This window comes from Dermacentor albipictus, chromosome 5 (assembly GCF_038994185.2).
Source record: "Dermacentor albipictus isolate Rhodes 1998 colony chromosome 5, USDA_Dalb.pri_finalv2, whole genome shotgun sequence".
NCBI lineage: Eukaryota > Metazoa > Arthropoda > Arachnida > Ixodida > Ixodidae > Dermacentor > Dermacentor albipictus.
This window is the reverse complement of record NC_091825.1, coordinates 65,059,443-65,081,587: the sequence shown is the minus strand read 5'-3', so window position 1 is coordinate 65,081,587 and position 22,145 is coordinate 65,059,443. Positions and strand designations below refer to the sequence as shown.

The 22,145-nt window shown below is 48.1% G+C and overlaps 1 protein-coding gene across 3 annotated transcripts in view; it reads right to left on the bottom strand.

Annotated features, from left to right (window-relative positions):
• Positions 1 to 3,106: 3,106 nt before the first annotated feature.
• Positions 3,107 to 22,145, bottom strand: part of LOC135911708 (very long chain fatty acid elongase AAEL008004-like) — a 32,491-nt gene continuing 13,452 nt past the window's right edge. The window contains exons 1-2 of one of the 3 annotated variants that reach the window (XM_070538441.1): positions 8,468 to 8,532; positions 3,107 to 5,655 (exon numbers count right to left, since the gene is read on the bottom strand). In XM_070538441.1, the coding sequence (XP_070394542.1) occupies positions 4,743 to 5,606 (864 nt within the window). In that variant the 5' untranslated portion in view covers positions 5,607 to 5,655; positions 8,468 to 8,532 and the 3' untranslated portion in view covers positions 3,107 to 4,742. Of the gene's footprint in view, positions 5,656 to 6,157; positions 6,298 to 8,467; positions 8,533 to 22,145 lie in introns of those variants that run through there. The other 2 variants (XM_070538440.1, XM_065444061.2) reach the window with 2 other exon arrangements.

Below are 22,145 nucleotides of genomic sequence, written 5' to 3'. Positions count from 1 at the left end.
AACGCAATATCAGCGAATCTCAAGTTACTAAGGTATTCTCCATTAACTCTTATCCCCAATTCTTCCCACTCCAGGTCTCTGAATACCTCCTGTAAACGCACTGAGAATAGCATTGGAGAGACCGCATCTCCCTGCCTGACGCCTTTCTTTATTGGGATTTTGTTGCGTTCTTTATGGAGGACTACGGTGGCTGTGGAGCCGCTATAGATATCTTTCAGTATTTTTACATATGGCTCGTCTACACCCTGATTCCGTAATGCCTCCATGACTGCTGAGGTTTCAACCGAATCAAACGCTTTTTCGTAATCAATGAAAGCTATATATAAGGGTTGGCTATATTCCGCACATGTCTCTATCACTTGATTGATAGTGTGAATATGGTCTATTGTTGAGTAGCCTTTACGGAATCTTGCCTGGTCCTTTCGTTGACAGAAGTCTAAGGTGTTCCTGATTCTATTTGCGATTACCTTAGTAAATATTTTGTAGGCCACGGACAGTAAGCTGATCGGTCTATAATTTTTCAAGTCTTTGGCGTCCCCTTTGTTATGGATTAGGATTATGTTAGCGTTCTTTCAAGATTCCGGTACGCTCGAGGTCATGAGGCATTGTGTATACAGTGCGGCCAGTTTTTCTAGAACAATGTGCCCACCATCCTTCAACAAATCTGCTGTTACCTGATCCTCTCCAGTTGCCTTCCCCCTTTGCATAGCTCCCAAGGCGTTCTTTACTTCTTCCGACGTTACTTGTGGGATGTCAAATTCCTTTAGGCTATTGTCACTCACATTATCGTCGTGGGTGCTACTGGTACTGTATAAATATCTATAGAACTCTTCAGCCACTTGAACTATCTCATCCATATTAGTAATGATATTGCCGGCTTTTTCTTTTAACGCATACATCTGATTCTTGCCAATTCCTAGTTTCTTCTTCACTGCCTTTAAGCTTCCTCCGTTCCTGAGAGCATGTTGGATTCTATCCATATTATAGTTCTTTATGTCAGCTGTCTTACGCTTGTTGATTAACTTCGAAAGTTCAGCCAGTTCTGTTCTAGCTGTAGGGTTAGAGGCTTTTATACATTGGCGTTTCTTGACCAGATCTGTCGCCTCCTGCGACAGCTTACTGTATCCTGTCTAACGGAATTGCCACCGAATTCTATTGTACATTCCTTAATGATGCATATAAGATCGTCGTTCATTGTTTCAACACTAAGGTCCTCTTCCTTAGTTAAAGCCGAATACCTGTTCTGCAGCTTGATCGAGAATTCCCTTATTTTCCCTCTTACCACTAACTCATTGGTCGGCTTCTTATGTACGAGTTTGTTCCGTTCCTTCCTCAAGTCTAGGCTAATTCGAGTTCTTACCATCCTATGGTCACTGCAGCGCACCTTGCCGAGCACGCCCACGTCTTGTATGATGCCTGGGTAAGCGCAGAGTATAAAGTCTATTTCATTTCTAGTTTCGTCATTCGGGCTCCTCCACATCCATTTTCGCTATCCCGCTTGCGGAAGAAGGTATTGATTATCCGCATATTATTCTGTTCTGCAAACTCTACTAATAATTCTCCCCTGCTATTCCTAGGGCCAATGCCATATTCCCCCACTGACTTGTCTCCGGCCTGCTTCTTGCCTACCCTGGCATTAAAGTCGCCCATTAGTATAGTGTATTTAGTTTTGACTTTGCCCATCGCCGATTCCACGTCCTCGTAGAAGCTTTCGACTTTCTTGTTACCATGACTGGATGTAGGGGCGTCGACCTGTATGACCTTCAATTTGTACCTGTTATAAAGTTTCACAACAAGACCTGCTACCCTCTCGTAAATGATATAGAATTCCGGTATGTTAGCAGCTATATTTTTATAAATCAGGAATCCGACTCCTAGTTCTCGTCTCTCCGCTAAGCCCCGGTAGCACAAGACGTGCCCGCTCTTTAGCAATGCATATGCTTCATTTTTCCTCTTAACTTCACTGAGCCCTATTATACCCCATTTACTGCCCTCTAATTCCTCCAATAGCACTGCTAGACTCTCCTCACTAGATAACGTTCCAGCGTTAAGCGTTGCCAGGTCCAGATTCCAATGGCGGCCTGTCCTTATCCAGGGATTCTAACACCCTCTGCTTCGTCACACGTCTGACCGCCGCCGTGGTCAGTTGCTTCGTAGCTGCTGGGGACTGAGGGCCGGGGTTTGATTGTTGTATTCATATAGAAGGTTGTGGCCAAGTACTGCACCAGGGTGGCCAATCCTGCTTTGGTGAGGGAGCGCTTTACTGGTTTTGGTCACCGGGATCGGGCCACACTCCAGGCCTGTTTATGCAATTTTATTAACGCGCGGATTTTTTTTTAATCCGGTGGATAATTGCGCGGCACCGGGGATTCGAGCCATGGTCCTCTTGCACGCGAGGCGGATACTCTACTTCTACCCCACAGCTGCACCCTATTTTAGTCAGGCACATGCATAATGTGGAGACATAGGGAACAACCCGGACCTTATTTCGAAACAATCGATTTAATATCCAATTCTTCCTCTGGGACTACTACCGTCGATAACGACGGCGTGTGAGCCAATGGCGAAGGCACTGACTAGCCCAATATCTGGCCGCAGGTTTGGAACTCTGAAGTAGTATGCAGTGGTGCCATGGTACTGCATGTGACGCAAAAAGTGCTTTTGCAAATTCCGCTCGGGCTGCAGATTTCGTTTGTCCGCTTGGAATCGCAAATGCTCAATTCAGCTTGTTAAGATATGTGTGCAATCGTAAGTGGCGTCTACTGAGCCGCGTTACCATGTCTGTCGGGATTGTTTACACTGATAAAACTTCCGTAAACGCAAGGTGCTGAGGGTATATGTTAGCAATTTATGCGCAAATTATGAGTACTATCATGGTGTCCCATGCTTTGCGAAGGTGCGTAGATATGATAATTATTTGCTATAGGCCTAATCATACTTTGATCGACGACTGATGGAAGATTCTTTGTTTTATTCAAGAAGCATGTGAGTCGCGCATCAGTCTGCCCTCAGTGATATTAATGCACAGTTAGGTGTAATAATATTACAACAGAGTAATATTTTCTAAGAGCTCGCACAAGTTGCGCTTCACTGTCTCCATGTTTATTCAATTTTCTTTACTATATTTTTTTCTCCTGTCGGCACTTACCGCTTCGGAGTGGTTGGGTGGTTCCTTCTTACGTGGCAGGTAATTACTCAGGTAATTGGCATATGATCTGAATTGAAATACGTGTTTTTTTTTTTGTAATAGAGCTGTAGCTGCGAGGACCGTTTAGCACAAATTATTTGTAGACTCGGAACTCTGCCAGGTCAACTGCCAAAAACCGGCCTCGGCCGGCGTTATTCAACATGCCATACGCATGCCACAGTGGGCACAAATTCCGTTTATAGGAACCCTCGAAACTCAAAATTTAAAGAATAAAACTTAAGGGAGTAGTGAGGGAAGCGTGACTTCGCCAAGTGTTACGCCGGCATAGTCCCAGTTGTTGAAACAATCAGGCGATATTATAGGATAGACGTGTAGGCCTCACTGAAATGAACAAATAAATGTGACCTAAAGGTGCTTTACTTTGCCTACAGTTGGTTCAAGCTCTTGGATCAACGTCGGGTGCAAAGAGGCTTCGAAGCACGTGGCTGGCTCGGGCTTCTGCCAGTCATCCACTGAGTACGGGCTCGAAAGAAGTGATTATCTACCCGACTCCGTTCCTTATAGATGCATTACATTATTACCACTTCGAAAGAATTACCCTTCAGGTTATTTTTTAAAAGAAAACATTATATACTATGCGGTCTTTTGGTTACCGTTATCGTCAACATATTTCGAGAGATTATTTCTCAAGGGCCCTCACTCTGGGATCTCGAAACTGGTGTGATCCTGGAAATACATTTCGGACCGAGACGTCTTGAAAAATCACCGGCATACAATTCCTAAATTGCAATATGTGCAGTAAAGTAATTCATTATGAAGTTAATTATTCAATTTCTGTTAGTTATATGCGTTTCGATTTCTAATGCTGGTAATGTCCGCCGCTTGGAATAATTCATTTCAACGACAAGAATTATGCTATCTTCCACACGCAGTTTTTAATAAGACGGTAAAACTTGAAAAGGATCCCCCCGCATATGTATGACATTACAAAGAATATCGACTTAGCGGGGACGAAGGCGTGAGCAGTCGTGTTTGTGACGCCACTCTGTGGCTCCATTTCCACTGAGTGGCCCACGCGTAGAGCTAGAGAGGACACAAAGCTTTTAGCCAGTAACTGCCTGAATTCTACTCAGATGTTGGTGTAAAGCGCCAGCAGAGAGCTGTTCGTCCGCAGGCAGATCTTTTTCATAATTTTTCCTTGTATGGGAACACTCATGCGACAAAGAAACCTTTCTACCGCGTTGTCTCATGACAATAACTCACGAGACAATGTCTGACAGCGTTGAGGCTGTTATCCGTGTCTTGACCAACCATGTTTTCCTCAAAAAGTAGCACGTTTTACGGACAAGCCAGAAACTCCCTAATTACGAGCACTGTCTGTTTCGTGTTTGTGTTTGTAGTCAGCATCATGTTCAAACAGGAGCGCAAGACTACCCGACAGTCAGTTCTTCATAAGATATCTATCAGCACTCCGGAAATCGCGTTTATGCGATCCACACCACAGGCACGTCTTCGAAGCTCCTGGCAAGCAGCCCTGCAAGGTCATCGTGATGGTTCAAGTGGCTGAAGGTCATCCGGCCCAAGCGTGTGGCCTTTAGTCGCTCTTCCCATTTCTTAAGGGTTCGACTGCGGCATCCTTCATGCCATCGAGGTCCTGTCGAACGGGGTGATTGGGCTTGGCGAGGTAAGTCTTGATGTAGAAGTTGATGAACAAACAGAGTATCAGGAACGTCTGCAGATTCCCCACGATGATGAGTTTCCTTGGGAAGCCGCAGTCGACGAACAGCGGAACGGACATGTGAATGATTATGATCACGAACTGCACGATCTGCATGGTCGTCAGGTACTTCTTCCACCAGAGGTACTTCCGCACACCGGGCCCTAGCGTGGCGAGGAAGTAGTACGAGTACATGATGACGTGGACGAACACGTTCAGGCACATGCCCAGCGCGGGCTGGCCCTCGGGCGCGAACAGCGTGAAGAACCAGACGTTCCCTACCACGATGGTGTGGTGGATCACGTGCAGGTGGGTGATGTGGGTGAACTTCTTGCGCAGCACGAAGAAGACGGTGTCCAGGAGGTCCATGTAGCGTGACACCGTGTACACGTAACCCGTGCGGTAGTACTCGCGCATTTCGTCGGTCATGTGACCGGTGATGCCCTGGCACCAGAGGTTGTAATGGCCGCCGGGCAGGTAGGTGAACTGAAGCACTACGTAGAGGAACCGCAGGTTGATGAGCACCAAAGCCAAGTTGTAAACGCGCACGATGTTGAGGATGCGGAACGGCTCCCGATTCTTCATCAAGCGCGGGCCGGCCACCTTGACGAAGTAGAGGTAGGCGGCCACCAGCGTCACGACGAAGAGTGGGTCCATGACGAGTGGGTAGTCCCGCGTCCTAGGGTCGCCCATCTGCCGGATCTCGTGCGACAGCGTGATGGGGTTTAAGCTGAACTTCATGGCGGCACGCTTGGCTTCGTTGGTGCCGGTGTTGGAGCTCGGAAGGATTCTGCGTGAGTCAGCACACAAATAGGCTCTTATTGGCGATGTATCGAAAAAAAAAATGCAGTACGAAATCTCCTGAAAATGCATTTATCGACGAGCATACCATTGTGGCGCTGTTAAACTTTGGTGACAGGCAAATTACAAAGAAAAAAAAAGCGACTATTAAGAAAATGATAAAGCAACGAAGGCTGCCGCAGATGAAAATGTTAGCGTGAAGTAAAAAAATGGGGCTGAAAAAACCTACGCCAAACGAAAGTGAAAACACAGCGCTTAAGCATTACAAGAATACACTAAAGATTGCCAAAGATACTTGCTACTGTTACTCGCCATACATGTTTTCCACCAAAGCTGCTATTATCAGCATAACTTTAGACAACTGAAGTGTGTAAGACCATCGCTTCTGTCGCCAGCCTTTCTGCCGTGCGTGTCTGGCGGTGTGGAAAGAAGCTATTTACGTGCTTTAACCAGCTCAGATTGACCCGAAGCTAATCGCGTTTAAAGCTTACCGCATTACAAAGAGCCATGGCACTTCAGTTCATGCACTGAGGTTTTCTTTCTTCCTTTCGCTATGAAACCAAATGGCAGGCACGATCAGCCACGCATAAATGAGGGTAATGAGCGACCATTCAACGGAGATCAATCACCGAGCCACAATGCCACTGCCAGGACCACCACGATACGCGCATTAAACGCGTCTTTTAGACACTTTAGATATATTTATATCAAGCTGCCACGCGACCAGAAAGGTTGTTACGAGCCACCCGTACGTGCAGTGGCTGCAGCCACCCCCTGCACAGGTGTACATGCATCGCCGTACTTTCAGCCGCGACAATGGTTACACGAAGACATAACGCGATTCCGTTCCTGGAATACTGCCAACGTCAAGAGCCAGCCTCGCTCGTGAGAAGGAACTGTAATTTTTGTTTCACGTTTCCGCGCTATTAGTTTCAACTGGACGTTGAACACGATGGGCTCTGGGTCTCTGTCGCTACGTACTGGAGTAATTCTTTGAAGCAAAACTCCTCGACTGACTGGTTGATTGATTTGTTGGTTGATTGGGTTTGACTTCACAAAGCGAATACACACACTGTGAGAGACGCCGTAGCGGAGAACTGCTGATAAATATTCACTATCTGTGGTTTTTTGGCGTGTGCCGAAAATTTAAGTGCGCCAGCTCTTTTGCATTTCGGAATGCGGTCGCCGTGGCCGTGAGAACCTCATACCCAGGGTCAGAATACCATTTAACCACTTGGCCATCACGGATGGTTATTAAGAGATAATTTAACGTTCGTTTCACTGCTTCTGCTCGTGGCCAGTCTGTGCCTCAGCGAGTTTAATCGTGTAAGGCGTGCTTTGGTTTCCTGTACGTTGTGTTTCACTGCATGGTTCACGGGCACGCTGGCCTAGCTTTGTCCTAGCTTTCCTACCGCCCTTGTTCTTGTATTCTGCGCAGCACGTTACTTGTTCTGCACCACGTGTTACCTTCTGCAGTTCGTGTGCAGTTCTGACGCTTTTGTTGTTATATACCGTGCGTCCCACGTTAGTTGTGCCAAAATTGAAGAAAAGAAGAAAATATGCAAGCGCCAGCAGAACAGAACCAATGTGATGTTTGCCGTCGCTTGGAGCAAGTCAGACTAGTTTGTGTGTATTTCGGCTATTTACTTATTTAGTTTCAATAACAAATCAATTTCTAAATTAAGTATTATATCCAGAGCAAGAGTGTCGATAAAAAAATTGTAGACCATCCCGAAAAAATCCTGATTCAACGTTCTGTTGCTCAGTACGCCCAACATAAAAGCTTTGCCCACCCTGAAAGAACCTCGCGAAAGCCAGAGAAAAAGTGTTTCGCTTGGAAAAAACGTTTATGTAGCGCGTACTGATCAAGAGAAATCCGCATCGGGAATTTTTCAGGATGGTCTACAATTTTCCCATCGGCACTTTTGCTCTGAATATATTACTCGACAAGTTGAAAAGGTAATAATAATTAATTATGAATTAAGCGAAATGCAAAAAATATTCCGACTTGCTCCAAGCGACGGCAAACAACGTTACCTTGATTCTGTAGATCTACGCCTCGCTTGTATATTTCAACATTTTGGCAAAACTTACGTGGGACACATGGTATCTGTTCCAATGTCTTCAATGTGTTCTCGATTTTCTTGCATGTTGCATTTTCTAGTGGAAGTACAGCAGCTAAAAAAAAATTCCTGTCAAGAGCAAGAAAGGCTCCTCTTAATTAAAGCTCTCCTCCTGCATAGTATTGCAATGCTAGAACATATATAAATTTAAAGAAATGAACAGGACGTACACTTGATATGGTCTCCAGCAAAGTGAACACCTAATTATAATACCAACATCGATTACTATACTCAAATTAAACAAGGTGCGCGCAGTAATCTTTTACAGATTGATATCTAGTCCGTGATACCAGCTGCCAGTTTTCTTCAAAACGCATACTTCGTGAAATTCTGTGATATTGAATGCCACAGATTTTGGCGTGACGTTTAGGAGTGGATCGCACTGTGAAGTACTAGACGTGTTCATATAGTTGCACATGTACTACGCACGTGCTATCCCCACGTATACTATCACGCATACACCACGCAAATGAAACTGGTGCCCCGAAGTCGTGGGAAATGAAATAGAAAAACGGAAATAATGCGAACTTCGACGTATGCTTCCACCGAGAAAACAAAAGAAAACAAGAAATCTTGCTTTCGACGCAGGCGTCGCGCATTTCTGATTGGTAAATAACCCTTCGGAAGAAATCTAGAAAAGAAAAAAAAAAGACTTGTCGCTTCGAGTTACACACCTACCTAGGCTCAAGATGCCGAGAAGCGTTGAGGTGACCGGGCTCGCTTAGCCGCCGCTCCGTTGCCTGCCCCGCTACTGCTGAGTGAGCGCTGTCGCTGCGGTTTTCGCGAATGGAAGGAGCGTCGACGTGAGGGAGAAGAACGTCTCCAGCGAAGGAGGAACGAGAGGAAACGTCTTACGACGTCTCGCACTTTGTCCGTTTTTCTCGGTGCGAGCCCTCAATTAACGCACTAGCACCACGGACTCGGATGAGCCGGTTGGTGCGGGGTTAAGCGAGCGACCATTGTTGTCTGTCACCGGACACCCACCGCCCCTGCGAACCTTCAAAAGGAAGACCGACGAGGGCTGCCACTCACTCCATTAGAGCGGCGAAAACACGGGGAAGGTGAGAGATGGAAATTCAAAACGACGAGCAAAACGAGAACAAGGTAAAAGCTGGAGCCAACGTTTCGACAAGTGGGCTTGTATTCTTTCAAGGCGACATAGGCTTTCCTCGGCACAGTATATTGTCACGTTGTAGCGCGACGGTGAAGCAAGCAGCAAAACTGGAAATGATGAAACTAGCGTTTTGTTGGGCGAATTTGTGCCCTGAAGAACAGGCTACACTCAAAGAACGGCGACAGTGACGAACGCAGTCGGCGATCGTCGAAAATCTGATCAGCGGGTCAAGCGCGTCGGCTTTTGTACACCAGTCGTCGAACGTTCCAGAGGAATTGCTGCTGCCCGCCTGTCTTCCAGAAAGTTTTACACCATTCGCGTCGCGCATACATGCAATCAGATTACACAAGGTTCGGTGACAACAGTCAGCGGATAGAACCATCGATAACATTCCAGAAACTTCCGATACATGCAGGTGCGTCCTACACTGCGCGATAACATACGTTAAGACGCGGCATGGTTGCTTAGTGGCTATGGTGTTGGGCTGCTAAGCACGAGGTCGCGGGACCGAATCCCGGCCACGGCGGCCGCATTTCGATGGGGCGAAAACACCCGTGTACTTAGATTTAGGTGCACGTTAACGAACCCTAGATAGTCGAAATTCCAGGACTCCCCCCCCCCCCCCCCCCCCCAACTACGGCGTGCCTGATAATCACAAAGTGGTTTTGGCGCGTAAAATCCAATAATTTAGTTTTAATATTTTAACATTGATTAGGCGGTGAAACATGGTCACTCGATAAACTAGTGCAGGGGTCAATATATAGGTAAGCTTCTTCTAAAGAGGAGAGGGGGTAAGGCGGTTGGGTGTGCTAGGGCGAGGGTGTAGAATTGAAAAAAAAGGTCCGCTATTCACACGGCCGGGGTCAGCCGGCCGTGTGATTTTTCGTGGAAGGGGCTTGGACTACGGGTGAGGTGGGGGGGGGGGGGCGGGGAAGAGGGGCTAGGGAAGGGGGGTACAAAGGGTATGATTTCATCAGGTTTGCTTTAAGTGGTCCCATGAATATGCTGCTATTGGGCTTCGCATGATGCTGCTGTAGTATGAAGTTGGGCTGAGTCGAGTTTTCTGTAATCGGTGCAGTTGCTCAGCTGTTTGGAGGTCTCATTTCTGTACTTTTATATAGGCCATATTACATTTACTGCCGCCTTTGTCTGTTGGTTTTGTTACATTATTACTTCTTTCCGCGAGTTCTTTACGAATTTGGTGCTGAGCGGGGGACAAATCGGGATGTACGTACGTTGGCTTTATATGCTTGTATCCCGTTTCTTTTTTTTTGTATTGCGCATTCAACGGTGTGCGGTGTGCCGTATTCAAGTTGTGCACGAGGAAGTGACAATAGTGAGGGGGCTCCTCACTATATATTTGCTGCACTATAATGACGTGGCATCAGCAGCCAATACAAAAACCTGCCTTATAGCCTCTTCCCGACCGTGATTCATGGTACCATCGAAAAAGTGAGGTTGCGAGGGCGTGGTCCTCGATTCGAGCCACGTGTACGTTCGTAGGTTTTCTTCTTTGAATTATTGCTTTTCTTCGATTTTTTTTATTATTGCTGTTCTAGGTAGTTTATAGCTGTATGTATATATGTGTATATATATGTATATATACATACATATATATATATATATATATATATATATATATATATATATATATATATATATATATATATATATATATATATATATATATATATATATTTTTGTGTTTATATTACTCTGTTGATCCTAAACGGTTTCTGCTTAGAAAGTTGTATAGTTATTGTTGTATTTAATGCACGTATGTTTGCAATGTATGCTATGTACGTCTAATCCACGCTATTGATATGTGTGTATACTATCTGTATGTTATATGCTACCACACTGTTGAGCAATGTATGGGTGACAGGGCCTTAGTCAGGCAGACAATGTACTGCCTTTAGCCTTGCCATCCAAGAACTTCACTGTGTCTGAATCAATGCTGAATAAAAAAAAATGTGTATATTTAGTGATGTGCTCTAGCTCGCTAACAAAAACTATCATTTAGTTTCTATAGTGCTGTTAAAGGTGCATTAATCTTTCCTATAAAGGCATTCTGTACTGGCATCTATGCAGTCTTTTACATCTGCATATACCGCAGTGCGGTAGCAAAAAGCTGTGCAATCTGTGTATTCACTTGCATGAGCTGGTTCTTGTTCATCTAATGTAAAATACTTGTGGAAAAGTATTAGACTATTTCTGTGGTCTTGTATTACAATTCTGCAGCCATTTATCTTGTTTGTAAAACACGAACATTTAAAATATATGCGAACAAGACAGTGCAAGGACGAGCACTTGCTTTCAGCTGCTGTGGTTAATGTTGAAATATCAATTTACGTAGGTAAAAAACTCATAAGCCTCCATGTTTTCTTTTTCCTGTTTCTCTATGAGATGTTCACGCTTTACACACGATATGTTACGTAGGAAGACACCGACGAAAAGCTATTTACAAGTATATTTACAAGGCAATACGCCGCAGTTGGCCAAGAGCCAACAGCCCGCGCTAGCTTCCAATCGTCGTCGTCGTCTTGTTACTGCTTGGCTCTTCGTCATTGGAAATACTATCCCGTAGCAATATCATGCAAGAACCAGCCCAATCAGTTACGCAGTGGAGCCACCTATTGTGCATGTCAGTTCCAATGGCTTGTTGGAATCTAACAGGGGCCGGCTGCTTTCTTTACATTTCTTTTGTGCAGAGGCATATGAGCACTTTGTGTCAAAAATGACGAGAACTGTGGATACAGAGGCAAGGAGGCTGAAGGACCTGAACAAGCACCGGGCCACGATGCTTCGGGATGGAAAATAAAGATGGTTTGTGTTAATTGCATGCCCTAAAAAGTGTCCTCTTCGTCTCAGAGCTGGCACATCGGCCGACTCATGTGTGATCAAAATTAACTCGCTGTAATGTTGGCAGAAGATGTTACTGTGTGCAACTTCATCAAAAATATTGCATGAGCAAAAGAACTCGTTCAACAGAAATGAAAACACTTGTGGAATGTAGCTAAACTAGAATGGTGTCATTTTGCATAGCTGAACGAGAACATTTTCATAGAGCATAGACAAACGAGAATGATATCGCTGAGCGTAGCCGTGCGAGAACTATCTCGTCTAGCATAGCTATGCGAGAATAACCTCGTTTAACATACCCACACGAGAACGATCTCGCTTAATGTAGCCATATGAGAATCTAGTTCAGTGACGATTTCCACTCATACACATGTGACATACGACGTCGTTGAGCCTTCGGAGCAATAAAAGCGTCCAGAAGTTTTCGTGAAATTCTCGTACATAATTTTCGATAGGGTAGGAACGAAAAAAAAAACTCAGTGCCCTTCCACTCTGTGAATAAGGATGACCAGGGAAACTGTGTATGTGGGCCCCTTGATGGTCAACTGCAGGCACCTCCGCCGCTGATCGGGCCGGCATTGCACTATCTTCGGTATCGGCCCAGGTATGCGAAGTGCTTAACGCCTGCTCCTTCTCCGCCGTGAATCGGGCCAGCATTGCACTATCTTCGGTATCGGCCCAGGTATGCGAAGTGCTTAACGCCTGCTCCTTCTCCGCCGTGAATCGGGCCTGCATTGCACTATCTTCGGTATCGGCCCAGGTATGCGACGTGCTTAACGCCTGCTCCTTCTCCGCCGTGAATCGGGCCTGCATTGCACTATCTTCGGGATCGGCCCAGGTATGCGAAGTGCTTAACGCCTGCTCCTTCTCCGCCGTGAATCGGGCCTGCATTGCACTATCTTCGGTATCGGCCCAGGTATGCGACGTGCTTAACGCCTGCTCCTTCTCCGCCGTGAATCGGGCCTGCATTGCACTATCTTCGGTATCGGCCCAGGTATGCGACGTGCTTACCGCCTGCTCCTTCTCCGCCGTGAATCGGGCCTGCATTGCACTATCTTCGGTATCGGCCCAGGTATGCGACGTGCTAAACGCCTGCTCCTTCTCCGCCGTGAATCGGGCTTGCATTGCACTATCTTCGGTATCGGCCCAGGTATGCGACGTGCTTAACGCCTGCTCCTTCTCCGCCGTGAATCGGGCCAGCATTGCACTATCTTCGGGATCGGCCCAGGTATGCGAAGCGCTTAACGCCTGCTCCTTCTCCACCGTGAATCGGGCCTGCATTGCACTATCTTCGGTATCGGCCCAGGTATGCGACGTGCTTAACGCCTGCTCCTTCTCCGCCGTGAATCGGGCCTGCATTGCACTATCTTCGGTATCGGCCCAGGTATGCGACGTGCTTACCGCCTGCTCCTTCTCCGCCGTGAATCGGGCCTGCATTGCACTATCTTCGGTATCGGCCCAGGTATGCGACGTGCTAAACGCCTGCTCCTTCTCCGCCGTGAATCGGGCTTGCATTGCACTATCTTCGGTATCGGCCCAGGTATGCGACGTGCTTAACGCCTGCTCCTTCTCCGCCGTGAATCGGGCCAGCATTGCACTATCTTCGGTATCGGCCCAGGTATGCGACGTGCTAAACGCCTGCTCCTTCTCCGCCGTGAATCGGGCTTGCATTGCACTATCTTCGGGATCGGCCCAGGTATGGGAAGCCCAAGATCGAGGCATGCGTGCTGCTCCCTGAACGAGGGCCCGAAAATCATGACGTCGCCTGCATAGCCCTTGCATCCTTCCACTTCAAACCACGTAATATGTTGTACATGAAACGCTTGAAAGTTGAAGACGGATTACACAACCCGAAAGGGTATTCACATTAAATTCAAGAAGCCTATCTGGTGTTACAAAGGCCGCGTTCTCCTCGTCTGCTTTGTGTGTACGCGTGTTGTTGACTAAGAACTAAGACGGATGCTCTGAAATGAACTCATACAGGAACTCCAGCAAACGGACACGGGAATCCGGACCGGGCATCCGAAACCATACCCTCAATATCCGGGAGCTCCGAACGAGATACTTGATGCACCCATCACGTATGCGGAGGTATACGCGGCAGCACAGGGCTTCAAGAAAAACATGGCACCGGGTCCCGACGGGATCACCAACGCCATCTTGAGAAACCTAAGCGATGAAACCCTGCGAGCCTTTACAAAGCAGCTGAACGAAGAAATATGGGCACCGGGCGGAACATTACCCGAGCAATGGACTACAGCTCACATATTCCTTATACCCAAACCAGGAAAACTGCGCAGGCTCGATCAATTACGACCGATCTCGCTTACGTCTTGCCTAGGCAAGCTTCTTGAGCGAATTGTACTCACTCGAATGGAACAACACATGGAAGAACATGGACTACACCCCAATTGCATGTACGGATTTCGGAAAGGCATGTCAGCACAGGATGTGTTCCTCCTCCTCAAGGAAGAGGTCCTCAACCCACAGCCGGGCAGCAACAACAACATACTCCTAGCCCTTGACGTAGAAAAAGCATTTGATAATATTGTTACACACGAGGTGTTTTAATGCAGAACCAGATGAATCTGGTTGATAGGCGCGGTTGTTGAAGAGCGGTCTCCCGGCAGCTTGGCTCACGTCGTTGTCTTCTGCCGCTTCAGAGGAACAGTTTAGCGCCCACAGCCCCGCGCATCCATTGGTCACTGAGACCACGCAGTGCGGAACTAATACGTTTTTCTTGAGGCAGTTCCGATGTACAGGTTCCACTGCAGCATCGAACGAGACAGGAATCGGAGATGAACAGGCGACGGCAACACGGATCGCGGATAAGGCGGGCACAACTGTATCCTCAGACACGCACAGCACACTCTCCGGGCAAGCTTCACCTTCAAAGAGCACAGGTGAAACACTGGTGTCGACACTGAGTTCTCCCGTCCGGCAATCAACATTCGCACCACACAACTGCAAAAAGTCGATCCCCAGAATCACGTCATGCGAGGAGCGAGGAAGAACAGTAAATTCTGCATTAAAAACTTTCCCACCCAAAGACACATCCATGTTACACACACCAACCGGGTATAATGCTTCACCACTGACTCCACGGAAACTTGTGCACTGGTCCCAACGAAACATAACCTTGCGTCCCAGAAGGCCTTTAAACCCCACACTCATGACCGAGACAGTTGCTCCCGTGTCGACTAAAGCCATTGTGGAGACCCCATCAATCAGTACATGAACCTTATTCTTTAGCATGAAAATAGTTGGAGGCAGTTGAGTCGGCAGCACACATTTTCCAGCGACCTCACCTCCATCGGCCGTGCTGGCTAGTTTCCCGGCGGGGGCGACACGAAACGGCGCCGAGGCGATGGTGACGTGAATCGCGGCCGAGGGGATGGTGATCGGGAGGCTCGGAAGGCTGCTGGTGGCGTCAGAGTACGGTCGGAGGCAGGGGAGCGGTAGCGGTTCCGGGTTCTTTCTGCTCCAAAGTAGGTCTCCTGGGCGGTGCATCGGTCCTCTCGAAAGTGGCTTCCTGAAGAGGAGTCTCCTGGCCACTGAGCGCGCAGTGTACGACCGCTAGACCGCGTAGTCGGCGCTGACGATCCGTAGTTTGATGCTCGGCGTCGGCTACAGTACCTAGCTATATGGCCAGGCATGCCGCAGCAGTAACACACTGGCGAAGGGCGAACTTCAGAATGCGGATTGAAGTAATCTGCCGAAGACATCGGTTGAGGGTAACGAGGCTCTTCCCCTTGAAAGTCGTAGGTAGCGGCGAGTCTTCGTGGACGAAAGTTGCGTGGGCGTGGATCAAAGCGTTGAGGGGGCGAATCATTGCGTGGTGGTTCGGTCGTAATGTAATGCGGTTCGTCTCTGGAGCCGATAAGATCCGCGACGTTCACCGAGTGGTTCCAAGTAGCCGAAGGGGGTTCCCGAAAAGTGTCTCGGAAAACGGAGGAGCTGCAACGAGGCGCCGCATAACGTGCCTGTTCGTCATGTCGCTGGAGCTCCTCGCGGACTATCTGGCGGATGGCGGACGAAAGGTCTGGGAGCAGAGGACTCGTGTCAACACTTGCTACAGTCGTTACATTGGCCAGCCGTCCAAACTTTGGTGTAATTCGGCGAGTCTTCAGCGCCTCGAACGTACGGCAGTGCCGTATCAGTTCTGATACAGTGTGCAAGTTCTCTTTACCAATGAGGAAGTTGTACACGTCTTCCGCTATTCCTTTTACCACGTGCCCCACTTTATCTTCCTCTGTCATTTGAGGGTTGACGGTGCGGCACAGCTTCAAAATTTCTTCGATGTAGGTAGTGCAAGTCTCGCCGGGTACCTGAGCTCTCTGGGCTAATGTGAGTTCCGCACGTTTCCTCTTTGCGTCCGAGTCACCGAAACACTTTTTGATTTCCTCAACGAAGCGTGTCCAAGTAGTTAGAATGTCCGCGTGGTTGTCGTACCATACCAACGCCGTGCCGGCCAAGAAGAAAACAACGTTCCTAAGCTGACTGGCAGCGTTCCAGTTATTGTATTGGCTTACCCTTTCGTAATGGGTTAGCCACTCATCCACATCTTCCTCTGCCTTCGCCGAGAACGTGCGTGGCTCTCGGTAGTGCTGGATAGGGACTGGGCTCGCCGAGGCACTGCTGGTGAGGGTATTTTGCTCTGTGGCCATGACTGAGCGCGACGGCGAAAGTCCGGCGAGGCGACGGCTTCGGCGTCGCTCTTGTGCTGGTGGCTCCGTTGTAGGTCGTGGGAGTTACCCCGCACCTCCACCAAATGTTACACACGAGGTGTTTTAATGCAGAACCAGATGAATCTGGTTGATAGGCGCGGTTGTTGAAGAGCGGTCTCCCGGCAGCTTGGCTCACGTCGTTCTCTTCTTTCTTTCATCTGGTTGTTTGCGCGGCAGGCGTGGTTCATGACAGCTTGTGACAATATAGCACACGAAACCATCCTAGACGGCCTCGCCGCCATAGGATGCGGAGAGCGAGTATACCATTATGTCGTGGCTTTTCTCAGCCACCGCAAAGCTCGCATCGGCATAGCAGGCGTACAATCGGGCATATATGATCTACCGCAGAAGGGTACTCCGCAAGGGTCAATATTATCTCCTTTCCTCTTCAACATCGGACTTAGAAAACTTGCTTTACAACTGGAAAACATCCCAAAACTCGGATGTGCCTTCTATGCCGACGATATCACTCTATGGGCAACCAAGGGTTCATACGGCGACAGAGAAAACACGTTACTCACAGCTATCGGATACATCGAGTCATACCTAACCACAGCAGGAATGAGGTGTGCCCCACACAAGTCGGAGTACCTTCAAGTCCGGCCTAAGCAAACTAAGGAACATCGAGCCCCGCCAATACATCTCGAGATTGCCGGGCAACCTATAAAGCGCGTCCCGACCGCACGCATGCTAGGTATGCACATCCAGGAGAACAACGGCATAAAGCTAACCTCAGAGAAATTAAATCACGTTATAAGAAGCACCGCATCACTCATCGCCAGAGTAGCGCGCAGCAAAGATGGTTTCACAGAGGACGAAACCTTAAGACTGGTACAAGCCCTCGTCATCAGCCGTGTCACGTACGCGCTACCGTATCAAGTCAAGCGCAAACGCGAGACAGAACGCATGGACACTCTTATAAGAACCGCGTACAAAACGGCCTTACAGCTACCGTCAAGCACAAGCACAAAGAAATTACTAGCGCTAGGCGTATACAACACCTTTGAGGAGCTAGCAAGTGCCACGCTCATAGCGCAGAGGAAGCGCCTCAACAAGACTCAACAGGGAAGACACCTTCTTCAACGGCTAGGGTACCCGCTGACACCTCAGTACTGCAAAGAAGAAACACAACTCTTGCCTAACCACATTAGACAGAACATTGTAGTAGACCCTATCCCCAAGAACATGCACCCCACCCACAATCAGCTTGCTCGGATGTTGCACAAACGTTGTTTCAGAGACCCGGATACGTACTACACGGACGCTAGCCCGTATCCCTCGTCGCCACGTTGCGGGCTCAAATACACACTCGCCGTTGTCAATCAGGGGAACCTGGTCGCCTCAGCCTCCATCCGCGCCACATGCAGCGCAGCAGCAGAAGCAGCAGCAATCGCTCTCGCATTTCGCGACGCTGAGAGCAAGGGAAGGTCCGCCCTTGCCCTTACTGACTCACAAGCGGCTTGTCGTTTATACCTGAATGGAACACTCCCTATACAAGCCATTCGAATCCTGGGTCGCACACTACAATGGTCCCACGGTATCGTCTGGTGCCCCGGGCACGAAGGCCTGCGGGGCAACGAAGAGGCGGACTGCGCAGCTCGAGGTCTCACTAGCCGAGCGGCAGACCACACCGTTCTTCAGCCCCCGACAGACCGACGAGCGACCCACGAGTTATTAACGACAGGTCAACAAATACTGCAGGACCAACGGCTCGGAAGAACGCAATACGCTCCCCCACACAAAGCTCTCAATAAACTCCAGGCAAGGGACTGGCGCCGCCTGCAAACTAACACATACCCACACTTGTCTCGTCTACACGCAATCTACCCAGACAGTTATACGTCCCGAACATGTCCCTGGTGTAGCAACCACACAGCGACACTCGCGCACATAACACACGAATGCACCGACCGTCCGGACGACGCAATTTCGCCACGAGTCACAACACACACATTCACTACGCGGTCTTGGGAGGCGAGACTCTCCGAACTGGACCTGGGAAGCCAACTGGCGACCCTCGACCAGGCCCGGCGAGCCGCGATCGCCAGTGGAGCCCTGTCAGAGGGAACCAACCAGGAATAAACCGCGCAACGGTTTCTGCAACAATAAAGTTCCTCCTCCTCCTCCTCCTCCTCCTCCTCTGAAATCGTTATTTCGGAAAATTAATTATCCGCACTTTTTGCCCTGTTTATCTGGTTCCCAGTGGGGGAAATGCACGCGTCCCGCTGTTTATACCAACACTATAGAAAACATGAGTGCAGCCATCTTCGCGCATGTCATATCGCTTCCAATGTCTTAACTACACTTTGTTTCATGTCGAAGCATGTGCCCACTTTGACTGTGGGGTGGTATACCACAAAGGATTGCAGGAGTACTTCGTTGGTGCTGCACACACACACACACACACACACACACACACACACACACACACACACACACACACACACACACACACACACACACACACACACACACACACACACACACACACACACACACACACACACACACACACACACACACACACACACACACACACACACACACACACACACACACACACACACACACACACAAACAAGCGCGCACACGCGCGCGTGCGCGGAGGCAGAACGAGCGCCTTTACCAAATGTTTTATTAGGGCTTCAAAATATCCTTTATCAGCTTTTCTCAGCTGGTTACGCCTATTCGGTTGTCATTGCAGTGGTCGAGGCCTTACAACGACAAGGGTTTCGCATAACGTGATGAAGAACACGGTTGCCGGCAGGTCTAAGGCGCCTGCGGTGTTGTCATCACCGAACAAGCTCGCCCGCCTACGCCCACGCATCTCTTTGACTCGGGAAGGAAAAAGATGGTCGTGGAAATAACCACAATGCACGTAACTGCGAGTCGGCCTAGTTGGAACAGATTCATCTTAAAACTTTTTGTGCGCAAGAAAACAGGGACGAAGAATAGTAGCAACACAAGGACGAGCGCTTTCTCTGGTACACTCCTGGCAATGTCCCTTGTAAGTGCTAACTTGTCGACGATGTCGATCCTTGGTTCCACGCAGAACTTTGTCCCCAACTTGAATACCTGTTGATGCCGTTCTTCCACCGTTGCGCCCCCTAGTATTAGAAGACGTCCCTGTGGAACTTCCCCTTTCTTCTTCGGCAATTTTCGACGAACATCGGTCCATATAGCCTCAGTCACAATATTTGCCTGTCTGCACCAGTCCCGAAGAGCGCTCGTCCTTGTGTTGCTCCTGTTCTTCGTCCCTGCTTGTCTGCGCACAAAAAGTTTTAATACAATACACGTTTCGTTGATTGTGCCGTATAGGTGTGGTATATCGCATACACCAATCTTGTGGCAAGTCCTACGTCGCGAAAACTGACCGACGGGCAAATGGCCTTGCACGGGAACATGCATTATCTGTCAGAAATAGAGGAGGTGCGCATTTGACTGGGCATAGTGGTACTTGCAGACGCGATCCGCTCTTCTCAGACATACAGATTATAGGTAGAAGTAAGAAGACGTCGCTAGAGACAAATTGGGAGACTGCCACATGAAGAAATACGGAGATGGCTGCATCAGTGACATAGTGACATCGGTGGTCTTGTATCATTCAGAAAGCACCTTGTTGGGATTTGTACCGTGAAACCATTATCAGTCTCCTTTAATCTTTTTTCACCCAATTGTGTTCCTGCGGTTCTGCGCCTGTCTTCGAATTCTTGTGCACTATGAAAGTGATATTGAATGCTTAATAAAACAGTCGGTAGGGGCTCACGCTCTGCCGCCTTCGTCTGTGTATGTGTTAATTTGAGCCCCTATTCTAATAGCTGCACTTAAAGATGCCTGAGAGTGCCACATCGGCACTGTAAAAGGGGCACCGAGATGGTTGCGATGCTTGGGGGAACAGCGCGAAAAAAAGGAGATTGCTTTGAGACGGAACAAGATAAGGAACCAGGCGTAGTTCACACGTTGGAGGCGATTTTCATGTGGGTGTCAAAAGATAGCTTGACTCATCTTATGTAGCCCTGATGGAAAATGTGGAACGCGTGCATGCCACTTACTGGAGAGCATGCAGAAAGATATAAAAGCACCGATTAACAATTTTGAGAAATCAGAGAGCCACTCTCAGCCTTTATTGAGCAACCCACAAATCTGTACAGGGAATGCGTTACGTGTGCTTGCCGTTGTCAGACGCAGCGATAGTGTCATTGCACATGCACCTGTATTCTCGCCACCGCTGTGGTGCTTCTGTGGGAGCGCGCCGGGCGCGGCGGCTGCGCCTGTCTAGTGCTTCGTGTGACGCTTCGTCTCTGGTTTTAAGGTGCGGCCTCACGAGTGCACGATCCGACGCTTCAGCGCGATGACGGCCCCGTGTCGCAGAAAATCCGGCATCGGCGTCCCCCGAGAAAGAAAGAGAAATTCGAACCACGCATACCCAACCGCACAGGCCCTCCCTGTGGCGCAAGGAAGTTATTGAATTGAATTTCTCATGGTAAAATACGCACAAAAATCATAAAGTACGACTATAGACACAACCTGCAGACATGATAGCGTGGGACTGTAATTTGAATATACGTGAAAACATCATTATGTTACGGGAAAAACAAAAATAAAACACACAAGATTTGCGCGCGCAAATCTCGAAGGCCATAAAGCGGTGTGCCCGGTTACTTGCAAAACCTCCAGATTGCGCTCGCCTCCGCCGCACGTGGGGGCTTACTTTCGGGAATGCGGTCCTGTGCTTAAGGGCGGAGGTTCAGTCGAGACTAGAAGTAAATCAGACAGCTGCTGGAAGTTTAGCACTAGCCGCCCACGGGAAAACCACAAACGAGGCAGTACAGGGGTACATGGGCTGGGCATAGTTCGAAGCACGGGAAGCTCACAGTAAAGTCCTATACGAAAAACACCTGAGGAAATTGGACGATCACAGGTGGGCAGCTAAGGTATTGAAATACCTATGCAGTGGCGTAGCCAGAAATTTTGTTCGGGGGGGGCTACACCACTGGCCCTATATATATATATATATATATATATATATATATATATATATATATATATATATATGTAGCTGCACGTTGCAGCTCAGCCTCCTCCTTAGAGGCAGCTTTAGCTCGGGTGCTCCTATTTAAGTACATGTAGAAGGGGAATTCGTTTTTCCCTGCAACCACTTCACCAAATTTGAGGAGGTTTGTGGCATTTAAAATAAAAAGTTTAATTCTAGTGACTACGCTTCGAATTTTTCATTTAGGAGGTCAATTATTTATTAAAAATTGGCCACATTTTCAGGAAACGAAACTATCAAGTTTAAAACTCCGTGACTCAAGAATGAAAAATGATATCACAATTCTGTGAATAGCATCTAATAGTACATCTACAGCGGACAAAATAGATATGTTACACATTAATCTCAAAAAAATTTAGTATTGTGGAAATACGGCTTTTGCAAAACCCTTGTACACAACGTAACCAATTCACGTAAGATACAAATTGACACAGCAAACTTGTCCGCTTTGACTGTTATAATAAATGCCGTTTACAGAACCACAATATCTGTTCTTCATGCATAGCTATTAGTTTGTAAACGCCGTGCTTCAATTTTTTCAAACTTTCGAATTTTCCAAAATATTTTAAACAAAATTTACGCCCTAAATCGAAGTTGTGT